Raw genomic sequence first — 12641 nt, forward strand, 5'->3', positions numbered from 1 at the left:
TTTTTTTAAATATATGAACATTTTTCAACATGGAAACGATTATGACGATTATGAAAAATAATCACGATTAGGCGATTATGTAATAATTGTGACAGCCCTACCCGGTATAAATGGGATAAAGATGGAGAGGGAGAGATAGAGAGAGAGTCGCGGGGACAAGCGAACACTGTGTTACTGGGCCACTCCAGCGCCCATGGACTCCACAGCAAGTCTCAAAGCCGCGCTCCGCTTCAAAAGCCCAGCCGCCGAGAACTGTTCCTTTCTTTTCTTTTTTTTAATGTTTACAAAACATATTTATTTATTTATTTATTTATCCCCTCCACCAATCATTTATCTATTTATTTCTCACATGTCCCCGGCGCCCCAACGTGCCTCTGCCGCTGGAATGGCGTTTGACGGCGACGGCGGCGCCGACCGACGCTCGCCCTCCCCGCTTTCCCCCCCCCTCCCTCCCCAATGGCTTTTAATACCACTGCAGTTGTAAATCAAACCCCGCTCTAAAACAAATTGATGTACTCTTTAATATAGCCGTCACATCATCACAGGGTCCTCGCGCGTCTGCCTTGGTGACGACTGCAGGGCTGCTTAGCTTTAGCCTGGCGACGGGCTTTGGCCGCTTTGTTGGTCGCTTCAATGATTTATCACAAAAAGAGAGGGAGAGGGGATATCGCAAAGAGTGGGAGAAGAGAGAGAGAGAGAGGGGGGGGGGAGAGAGAGAGCGAGACACACAGAGAGAGAGAGTGAAAGAAAGAAAGGCCCTGGATCTCGATTGAGTCATTGGCACCTTTGATTGACAAGGTCTAATCAGCTTATCTTTGTGCTAATAAAGTTGATGGCCTGCGGAGCGGCTTCTCTACCTGGCACGGCGTGAACTTTGGGCCGTGCGGGGGCCCCTGGGGGCCGGGCCCCGACCCTCTCTGCTTATCTAAACGAGGCTGAAATCAATCCCTAATGAGCTGTTTTCATTTTCCACCATCGATTTGCTGCCGGGGCCCCCGACGCCAGGGCCCCGGCCGGCCGGCAGCCCTGAGAAGCCAACTCGGGACTTGTGTCGCCAACCTCCTTTAAAATGCAGAGTAGCATCGTTTTTTTTTCTTTCTTTCTCATCCTGTTTTTCTTTTTTTTTCCCAGCTGCATCTCTTTGTTTGGCCTGCTGAGTTTCATTTGTGTGTGTGTGTGTGTGTGTGTGTGTGTGTGTGTACGCGCGCGTGCGTGCGTGCGTACGTACGTGTGTGCGTGTCTACTGAACTCTCACGGAGGGAAACATGTTTTCAAAAGGCAACCATCTAACATCTGCCGATCCAACTTCATTGATTTGTTAAGCCAAGTGTTTACAAAATTGGTCCAAACTAAGGGAGGATGATTTTATAGCCTAAAAATGATCATAGCACTCATAACCACAAAATCTACTAGCTCACAATGTGTCGCGATTGTAGATTTGCTATTTTAGCTGTTCATCGTATTCATTGTACGGGCTTATGTGGTTAAATATTATTAAATAAAAAGAATAAAGTGCAAGCATTAATAGTCCTCCCTCGTGAGCTATATGCACACTACGATAGTAATGACTGATGTCATATTGATATGTATTAATGTACAGAGAGTTCTAAATGTAAGGCAAGAGTGGGTGTTGACAATGACCTAAACTATCATACATCTTAACAGCACCATCAGTAAAGGGTGTTCTGCATTGACACCATGGAAGCATCTTGCATTTATTGCGATTCAGTGTTCTTCTGGTGCTACAGCCGTACTGTAAACAAAACAACGTGCGATACAAAGTAACGTGCAATTTTTGCTTTGCTGTAAAAGCATTTCCAATGCAGTGCAATGTCGACCTGCGTATACCACTCAACACTCAAGCTCTTCAATGGGTTATAATCATAAAAATAATCACTGCAAACCTGCATGTCTTATCTGACATGCCATCTGCTTCTAAACAAGCAATCATAAATCATTCAAAAATCGTGGCACGCCTTTGATATAATGCGAGTCCCGCCTTGGCATTTTGGGCCTCTTCAGACACCCGTGACTCAAATGCGTTTAAATTGGGTAAGCGCTTAGCCTCCCTCTCGGTTTTAAGGCCGTCTTTTAACTGGGCTAGCCCTTGCATCAGCATGTCGCTGCGCCCGGGCTTTTAACTCGGTGCCCTCCACTAACGAAGTTCTATACTTTATTTATGAGACAAACAGAGGGAGCAGAGGTTCTCGGGGGTGCATGTGGCAGATAGCTGGGTGCGTCCACATAGCCTCCTCCATATCCCTCTGAGGGCTCTTGCTGCTTTGGGGTAAGCCATTGTTTTACGCTAAATACAATGGAGATATAGGGGAAATTTCAAAAAGAAAATGTATCTATACCGCACAAAGATTCATCAACTCTTAGAACAAAGAAGAGCCCACTTCTTCTTCTTTCTCTTCAACGTGACCTCGTAGCACCCTGGCTTTTTTTGTTCTTGGTCATTAAGAGGATATATTGTCGAGTGTCAAAGTGAACGGTGGGCAAAGCGAAAGTTGGGAACGCCATTTCTTTGTTCAGGATCTTAAAAAAGAAACAGTCCTCAAGTCCCCCCAACCCCCTCCTCCTGTTGGTCAATTACAGTGCTTAGAGGGCCACCGTGTCATCGCGGGATTGCAACGCAACTTTGAATTACCGCGAAATAACGACACACATAACTGCTCTTTTGCTAAAAGTGCGGTGCTTAGAAGTCTGCGGAGAGTGGAGGTTTGTGGTGAGGAGAAGTATTTACTCTACGACTACAGAAACAACGTCTGATTGGACAAACACTTAACGCTCCAATTATTTTAGTTTAACCTCTCCTAATGCCACAGCTGTATGTGAAAACCCAAAGCTTAGCGAGGAAACAACTGCCGATGCCATTTTCGTAATGTGTGTGAATAAAGGCTTTTTTTTTAATTTGCAAGCGCACAAGAGGGAATTAAATGAGCTCTTTGTTGAACTATAAAAGTAAACCATTTAAAGCTTGCAAAGAAACGGATCCTAGCCCTTAAGTGTCTCTGTACAATAAACAATATAACAGGACTTATGATCTAAAATGGAGTGGGATTCCCTGACGGTGTTTATGATGTGTGCTGTTGTTGAGATGCTCACTAGAATAAACATACAGTATGTATGGGGACAGGGCCGGAGGAGCAGTAATATTCATGGACTTTAGGCGAGGGAAGCATTATTATAAGACGGATGAACAGGAGACACATTATTGACCAGGGGGACACCAGGGGAACACCAGTCCTTTGGATGGATATAGCTTCTAGTTGAACGTCCTATGCTCTGTGTGTGTGTGTGTGTGTGTGTGTGTGTGTGTGTGTGTGCGTGTGCGTGTGTGTGTGTGCGTGTGTGTTAGGGCATTCACCAAATATTCGAATATCAAAGTCACTATTCGACATTGTTCACCGAAGTCGAATATTCGCTTATTTATTTTTATTTTTTATTGTTTTCTCTTTAAAAATATATATAGTTTATAAAGCTTGGCTAGATAGGAAGTCATAAGAATGAGTTGTCAATGCCCCTGGTGGATGAATTTGTTAATGCTCTATACCAGGGCTTCTCAAACCTTTTTAGGCCGTGACCCCCAAAATAAACATATTTGAACTGGGGACCCCCACCCTGACAAGCACTTGGAATTGTAGGTATTAATGTGACTCGGTTCCACATATACTAAATATTATAGCATATATATGAGCATAGATCGGCTATTTTCACAATGTTTGCCTCTTGCTTACTTAATATTTGACAGTTTGGCCAGTCCTGTCGAATATTCACTATTCCTGAATGCCCTAGTGTGTGTGTGTGTGCGTGCGTCCTCCTTGAACGTAAGACAATGATGTATAGTAGTAGGCTTTTAGGGGTATGGCCGTATATATTCCTTGCGTCTGTGCAGTGTTCTTCCCTAGCTGACCCCGCAGCCTTCACCATTTCAGGTTGTGCATCCTAGCGAAGGGCTGGTATCGACAGCGGGGGTAAAAGGAGAGAGGGGGTCGTGGATTAAACACGCAGGGGCAAAGCTTCCCCGCCACCACACCAGCCCCAAATACGCCCCACAGCTGGCGCGGGCCAAGCCAAGTGTTTGGAAACCCGAGGCGGGATATAAACGGACATTGTTCTCAGTTTGCTGCGCACACAGCGGATGAGACGGCCACCGGTGGCAGGAGGGTCAGGGGGGCAACGCAGTCATCATAGGGGGAAAACAGCAAGGACCAGGAGACACTGAGAAACTGTTAGTCCACGGACCATTTCTTTTAAACCCATTCAGGGCCTAGAATTATTGAATGCTTTAACTGTTGGAAAAATAGCAGATATACAAGCTCACAGCGCGGCACCGAGTGCCGCGCTGCGAGCTTGTAGATCTGCTATTTTTGAAAAAAGTCGTGAAAATGTGAGCAAATCTTTGAACATATGTATTTTCAAAGCGAACTTTTGTAAAAAAAAAAATTGCTTCTGGGTGGTCCCTGGAACTAAATATTTTGAGATGGGGGTCCGTGGCCAAATAAATATCATTTTGGGGGTCCTTCACGTGAAAAAGTTGGAGAACCACTGACATGGTAGTCTCTCAAGAACAAACTAACTGAGCTCCAGTTAAGTGAAAAGGACCTTTTCTTTGACGATGGCTGGCCAGATTGCTGACATAGAAACATAGGGTTTTTCAAAAAACCTTAGAAGGATTCAAAAGACACTTATAGAATCGGGTCAACATTCTAATTTTAACAATTTTTCAAAAATAGCAGATCTACAAGCTCGCAGCGCGGCACTCGGTGCCGCGCTGTGAGCTTGTATATCTGCTATTTTTCAATAGTTAAAGCATAAAATAATGATACACAAAAATGTCTACCCGTTCTAAATGGGTTAACACCAACCAGGCAAGTATGACAAAAACATCAAACCACAGCCACTCGACTGAAAGATATGACTGAGAGGGTGGAATCAAAAATCCGGTTGCTGTTGCAGAATTTGACACGCTGGAGAAATGGTGGATGGCACTGTGGCTCTGCTTGGATCAGCCCAAGACAAATGAAACAACATTTTTAAGCAGGGAATGCAGATTGTATTTATGATTTTCTTTTCTTTTTTTTTTTGGCGAGAGCGACTTAGAGAGGGAACATCAAGAGTCGGCGGTCGACTGTGCGCAAACTCCTTCCTGAACTTGAATTATTAAATCTGTCGATGTCGCACATGCTCAGCCACCCCGCCATTATAGTGTAAATTGACAAACTTTTTCAAAACTACAGCGGAAGCCGCGGAAAAGCCGGTTGATACTTCAAGAATGAGCTTTGATACCTCCCTGAGGAATAGCAGGCACTGTGCCTCCATAATGTGACTGTCAGGAAGGGAGAGCAGGAAGAAAAAAACGCTAACTGGTTAAATCTATTTAACTCTCAAATACCTGGAACACGCCCGAGTCGCGTTAGATTTTAACCACTTTAACCATTATTGTGCGCTTTAACTATGGAAAAATAGCAGATCTACAAGCTCACAGCGTGGCACCGAGTGCCACGCTGCGAGCTTGTAGATCTGCTATTTTTGAAAAATCGTAAAAATGTGTGGCAGTCTTTGAATATCTTTGACCCGATCTTTGACCCGACTTCTAAATCCTACCTGTAAATCAGCGGTTCTCAAAATGTTTCACGTCAAGGACCCCCCGAAATTACATTTATTTGGCCGCGGACCCCCATCTCAAAATATGTTGTTCCAGGGACCCCCCAGAAGCAGACATTTGAGTTACAAAAGTTTGCTTTGAAAAATATATATTGAAAAATGTGCACACATTTTCACAATATTTTCAAAAATAGCAGATCTACAAGTTCGCAGCGCGGCACTCGGTGCCGCGCTGTGAGCTTGTATATCTGCTATTTTTCAATAGTTAAAACAGTCAATAATTCTAGGCCCTGAATGGGTTAAGATCCAAATGAGCTTTCCTTTTCCTACTCAAGGATGAAAACTAACCTTGATAATGAGACGAAACAATACATGGGTTTTGTGTGTGTGTGTGTTTTATACGGACGATTTATTTAGACAGCGATATCGTATCCCTTCTCAGAATTAGGAACTTGAGGAGGAGCGCTGATGCTGTTTTTTTTTCCCTTTTTTTTTCATGGACCCCCTGTCTGTGTGCTATAAAAACACACACACACACACACACACACACACACACACACACACACACACACACACACACACACACACACACACACACACACACACACACACACACACACACACACACACACACACACACACACACACACACACACACACACACACACACACACACACACACACACCCACGCGGATGTGCATCAATTTTCTTCGGGAGCAGAGCGGGGAGATGTGGCGCCCGATCTGTCGCCTGTACACCTCTCTCTCTCTCTCTCCCTCTCTCACCTTTGATGTGCTCCTGAAAATGTCACCCTTCGTCAAGGCGGGAGGTTTTTCTCCCTTTTTCTCTCTCTCTCTCTCTCTATCTACCCCCCCTGCGCCCCTTCTCCCCCTCCTCCTCCTCCTCCACCCCACCCTCTCCACCTCCTCGCATACGAGCAAGACAATTTGCTGTCGCTCACTCACCCCCACCGCTATCTCTCATATACCCGCCTCGCCACCACCGCCGCCAACCTCAACCCCCCCCCACCCGTTCCCCCCTGATCCAATCCCCGAACGAACGGCGGGCGCAGCATTACCTGTTTCCACCGCTATCTGGTAGCCGGCCTCCAGTCTCCGCGATGACCTTTCCAGCTTCTCCGTGTTGTCCAACAGATGTGCTCTCTGCAACAGAATGGAAGAGAGAGAGAGAGAGAGAGAGACAGAGAGAGAGAGAGAGAGAGAGAGAGAGAGAGAGAGAGAGAGAGAGAGAGAAACATAAAAATAAATAAAAACAAAAAAGAAAGATAGTGAAAGCCCCCCAGGGGAGCATTTCAGAGAAACATCTCGACAGTCACCAGAACACAACAACACAGCCAGATTGGCTGAGAGCGTCTCGGGGGCGACAGACAGTTACATGCTGATGATGGGATACCAAACACATGTGGCAACGTGAAATGGGTTGAGGAGCCTGGTTTATGGTTTGTCTTACGGTGGTGTCGCTCACTGACGATAGCTTGTAGATCTGCCGTTTAGTGTTATACATAAAGTACATGCTTTATTTATTGTTGTTCTGTAAATTAAGCATTATTACTGCCATATGGCGTGAAAACTAAGAGGCGTGCAAGGTTCCAACCTCCTCTCTCATTCCACATGTTTTTAACCATTTAAGCCAAGGCATATTTTATACTTCATTGTATGATATGTTGCACAAAACAGCCAATCTACAAGCTTGCGACGCATCATGGTGTGATGCATTGGAAGCTTTAGAGATCTGCTATTTTTGCTTCTTTTATATTTTGACAATATTTTAAAATAATTAACATGCAACATGCAAATGGTTCATTGAGATTCTCCCTCCTCCTCATTTAGTCTCACAGCTCCAGCAATTCAATACTTCACATTTTTCACAGAGGGCAAAGTTAAGGTGGGCGGGACACGCTAATTGATACTTAATACATTTTCAATTGCAGCTTTCATGGAAAGAATAAAGAAGAGGGGGGGAAAAATAGAACAAATGTCCTTGTCTGAAGGCGATGGTTTCCAAATTGAGGAGGAATGATTGGGAGTTAAGAATCAAATCTGTATACCAGCTCTATTCATAATGTTATGGAAGATAAGTACCTGAATATTCCAATAGAGACCACTAGCGTGGCACATTCACGGTCACAACTAGAGGTTAGTACACATTGATGGTTATCCTTGACCAACACATGCTGACACACAAAAGCTGTGTTTTAATACATCCGCTATCAATGACAACACGTCTACATAACCACCCCACTGTTAACTTTCAAAAAAATTGTATTTCCACATCGGCTCCATGAATAAAAAGGGACAACATCCATTGAGCTGCAAGGTTCCCCCAAACAAAAACCCTTTCAAACCACACAGTGTATACACGGCCAAGTCAACGACAACACACACCTATTTGACCTGCTAAGCAAAAGCAGAACCTTATAGATGGGAAATTTAATATATTTTTTTAAGGATACAAAATACTTTTGCAAGAGAGATGAACAGGAGATTTATTTTTATTTTTTTCATGATACAACCGTGCAAAATGAACTCAACAGCCCCTAGAACTTGAAGTTCTATAGCGGTAGCAAAACAGTATTTGATGATACATCATGGCTCACAGAACATCTCCCAAAGTCTATGCCTATGTTGGCTTATTCATAGCCATCAACAATTGACAAGGCTGCCCATTGAAAACGTGGAGTTCTGAGAGCATATACTGAGGGTTGTGCGTTGTGTTTCATAAATAATCGAGCGAGCAATTGGATCACTTTTCAAAGATGCAGTTATTTGTATAGTATCAAGGTGCTAGCTCTCGTATCACAAGCAACAAGAGGGAACGTCAGCCAATGCCACAGTCGTTTTAACGATACCAAAGCAAAAGATGCCTGGTTTTCTTCTCCGCTGCTGCTACAGATACTGACGAGTAAAGGTCGGCTCTGTATAACTGACAGCCTTGAGTTTGGTCTCTTGTTTCAAACATCTATGAATGGGACATTATGGGGTTCTTTCATTGCCAGTGTGCATCATACTCTATAGTAGAGAAATGCTTTGTATCAAGTTCAACAAGCATAGACGGTTACATGCGTGCAACACATTGTCGGTGTCAGGCAGACACCTTGTATCCCCCAATATTTCATCTTTTAATAAATAAATGCCCTATGTGAGGGGTCTTCAAGGTTTTCAGGCCAAGGACCCCTTAGTTGAGAGAGAGATGAAGCAGGGACCCCCAAAACCTTTTCATAGATTCCATATAGTTGCATTGTTTGACAGCACAATCATCAGTGTTTTTCTTTTTTTATTCATGTCAATTTGTGTTTGCAGATATTTAACCACTTGAACCATCATTAATTCATACATTTTACTTTTCAATCTGTACTTATTAATCTGCTCTTTTTCCCCTCTACACCAAACCTTTTTGTCGAAAATAGCCGATCTACAAGTTGTTGTTAGCCTTAGATCTGCTATTTTTGGCTAAAGTTATCAGAATATGGACACTGTCTATTGTTCAAGTGGTTAATATAAAAAAGGAGAAAAAAAACACGTTTCTATCACTCAAAGATTTAGAGGTCCCCCTGTAGTAACTCTGGGGACCCCTGGTTGAAGAACCCTGCCCATCCATCTTCAACCGCTTATCCAGAGTCGGGTCGCAGGGGCAGCAGCTCCAGCAGAGTGCGCAAAACTTTGATTTGATTTGGAGGTAATGACTTCAGGACGATGTAATGACATGTCCAGGTTGAAAGAGGTTAAACCTGTAGGCTTAAATATTTAACTAATGACAAGTATTACAAGGGCTTGAGAATAATAGAACACACGTAATTTTATTTTATTTTTCGATTTCATGAAAACTAACCGTTTTGGACATACACTACCGTACACAAGGTTCCCACCAGACAGCGACGATTTGCAACAAGTGTGCAAGGCCAATGCTTGCTTTTCAAACCTCACAGTTTATTCCATTTCATTTCATCGTTACATTACTGCATAATCACGACAAATGGAATCGACAGTTATTCAAGAGTTGTTCTCTGCTTGAACACACGTTCAGACCAGGATCTATTTTAAAACTAGATGTTAATATACATGACCTGACATATTTGGCAAAACATCATCTTCTATAACCTGACCTCATTTACATGTCCATGGGGAAGGTTTACAGAACAAAGACTGCCAAGGCAAGCTTTGCATGTGAATTTAGGATGGCCCTTTTAACCATTTAAACCCTATAAACTGTACTTTGTTGAATGGGGTCCCTCAGGGGCCTGTACTAGGTCGACTCCTTTTTTTTTACCTCTACACCAGGGGTCTTCAACAGGGGGTCCGGGACCCCTAGGGGGTCCTCAGAGTTACTACAGGGGGTCCTCCAAATCTTTGTGTGATAGAAAAAAAAAATTCTCCCTAGCATCCATAATTCAGAGAACTTTAGCCAAAAATAGCAGATCTACTAGCTCACAACGCCTCGCACTGCGAGGCGTTGTGAGCTTGTAGATCAGCTATTGGTAAAGAGGGGAGAAAGAGCAGACTAAGTACAGAGTGAAAGATCAAGTTTTATAAGTATTGATGGTTCAAGTGGTTAAATATCTGAAAACACAAATTGACTTGAATCCAAAATACACTGATGATTTTGCTGTCAAACGATGAAACTATATGGAATCTATGAACAGGTTGTGGGGGTCCCTGCTTCATCTCTCTCTCAGCTAAGGGGTCCTTGGCCTGAAAACGTTGAAGACCCCTGCTCTACACCAAATCTCTGGAATCTGCCGATACCGATATTCCCGATCACAGCGTCTAATCCATAAATTATTCTATTTATTGTGTTACTGTAGCAGCATTTATATATTTAATGATTCTTCTTAGGAGATTGCAGGCTGAGGTCCTTCAGTATCCAATTCAACTTGTAGGTGTTGAAGCTGAGGTTACATTCAGTCCCACAGATAAATATTGTGAAAACATATTGGCAAAGCCGATAGAGGCAAAGCCGATACCGATCAAAGCCGATAGAGGCATTATCGGCCGATCGCGATCACTCGCCGATCAATCGGCACATCTCTAGCTAATACTGTATGCCAGGGTTCCCCAATAGGCGGCCATTTGGGGCCCGCGGGGGTCTACTGTCTGGCCCCCACCAACCCCAGTAATAATGGTGGTATAAGAGCAGCAACAACACTAGTATATCGTCATTGTCGGGTGGAAAACCTGTATCTCAAAATGTGTACGTTCTTTTGCAAAGTAAAGCTCTGCTTCATCAGACAAGGCCGTCGCACAAAAGTAGTGAAAACAGCAGATCTATAAGAATTCTGTTCCCAAGAATTACACATAATACAAAAGGACTCAGGCCTATATAAATGCATGTCTACACTGCTATTGTGAAGGTCTGATGAAGAGCCGTTAGGCTCGAAACGTTACCACAAGTAAATTAATGTTTGGGAGCATAAATCGGTGTGCAGACTTTTATTGTTCTACTTGAACCCTGCTGTATGCCATGATAAACAAGTGGTCACAGGTCAACTTACATTCTACCGTTAAAAACAAGCACGTTCCTTCAGAAGAGACTTCTGTCGTACAAGCAAAAGGGACGAAAGGGGGAAGCAGTGGAATCTAGTTCTGCTTAATCTGTCAAAGGCGTGTACCAGTTAATCACTCAGAGGAAATGAAAAACAGGAGAGAAAACAAAACCACACAAAAAAAAGGAACGATGACACACTTTTCACAAGTTTGACAATCTGAGGGGTGGGGAGAAGAGAGAGAGAGGGGAGGAGGAGAGGGGGGAGAGAGGGGAGGAGGAGAGGGGGGAGAGGAGAGATTGGTTGAGAAGGGAGGAAAGGGGAGAAGAGAGCAGGGGTGTCGCACCAAATTCTGGGCCCTGGGGTACAAGGATTCACTGCGGGCCCCCCATGAATGTTCTTCATAGGGGGAGGAGGGGGTTTAACCCATTCAGGCTGGGAACGCATTATTACGCGTTGTTTTGTGCTTTAACTATTGAAATATCGTGAAGATCTGTGCAAGTCTTTGAATATTTCAAATCCTTCTAAGGTTTTTTTAAAAACCTATATGTGTCCATGTCAGCGGTGCTCAAACTTTTTCATGTGAAGGACCCACAAAATGACATGTATTTGGCCACAGACACCCACCTCAAAATATTTAGTTCCAGGGAAACCCCCAGAAGCAGAATTTGAGTTACAAATGTTCACTTAAAATAATACATATTATATTCAAAGATTTGCACACATTTTCACGACTTTTCAAAAATAGCAGATCTACGAGCTCGCTTGTATATCTGCTATTTTTTCGATAGCTAAAGTACAAAATAATTAAGGCCCCCCTCCAACTAGTAACCCTAGTAACTCAGTCCCACTTTCCCCCACCCCCTTGTGACGCCCCTGGAAGAGAGGGATGGGAGAAGAGAAGATAGGGAGAGAAGAGAGGAATAGGAGAAAAGGAGGGAGGGAGAAGAAGGGAGTAAAGGGAGACGAGGGAGGGATGGAGGGAGGGAGGGAGGGAGGGAGAAGGGCGGGACGGAGAGAAAAGAGGGGGGGGGGGGAGACGGGGAGGAGGGACAAGCTTGTCTTCTTCCTGTCTCCGCTGACAGATGTCATTTAAATTGCAGAGATGCTTTTTTTTTTAAATAGTTAAAGGGAAAGGGAGGAGGGTGACGGATGGATGGATGACGGACTGGCAGGATGGGTGGGTAGACGGAGATGACGGATGATGGATGGATGGATGGATGGACGGACAGACGGACAGACAGACGATGGCTGGGCGGGTTGTTGTGTGGGCTGCCCATCGCCGGGAAGACAGGAAATAGGAAGGAATATAGGTGTGTGTGTGTGTGTGTGCGTGCGTGTGTGTGTGTGTGTGTGTGTGTTGTTGGGGGAGGGGGTCTGGGGGTAGTAGTGGCAGTAGCGGTGGTGGTGGTGGTGGGTGGCAGTGGCAGTGGGATCGGGCTTTAATGAGCCCCTATGGATCGCCCGAGATGGAGGCGACGTATTGACACGCAACGCTTAAGCTAATACACCTAGTCCGCGGCTTGCTGT

The 12641-nt window shown here is 44.3% G+C and overlaps 1 protein-coding gene across 1 annotated transcript in view; it reads right to left on the minus strand.

Moving 5' to 3' along the window:
- The window catches only part of vti1a (vesicle transport through interaction with t-SNAREs 1A), a 273743-nt gene that overhangs the window by 197484 nt on the left and 63618 nt on the right, over positions 1-12641 (minus strand). Inside the window, exon 5 of the mRNA XM_080746948.1 lies at positions 6690-6774. Within this exon, the coding sequence (XP_080603074.1) occupies positions 6690-6774 (85 nt within the window). The remainder of the gene's footprint in view (positions 1-6689; positions 6775-12641) is intronic.

The sequence above is a fragment of the Nannobrachium achirus genome (assembly GCF_963921795.1).
Source record: "Nannobrachium achirus genome assembly, chromosome: 18".
Classification (NCBI taxonomy): Eukaryota; Metazoa; Chordata; class Actinopteri; order Myctophiformes; family Myctophidae; genus Nannobrachium; species Nannobrachium achirus.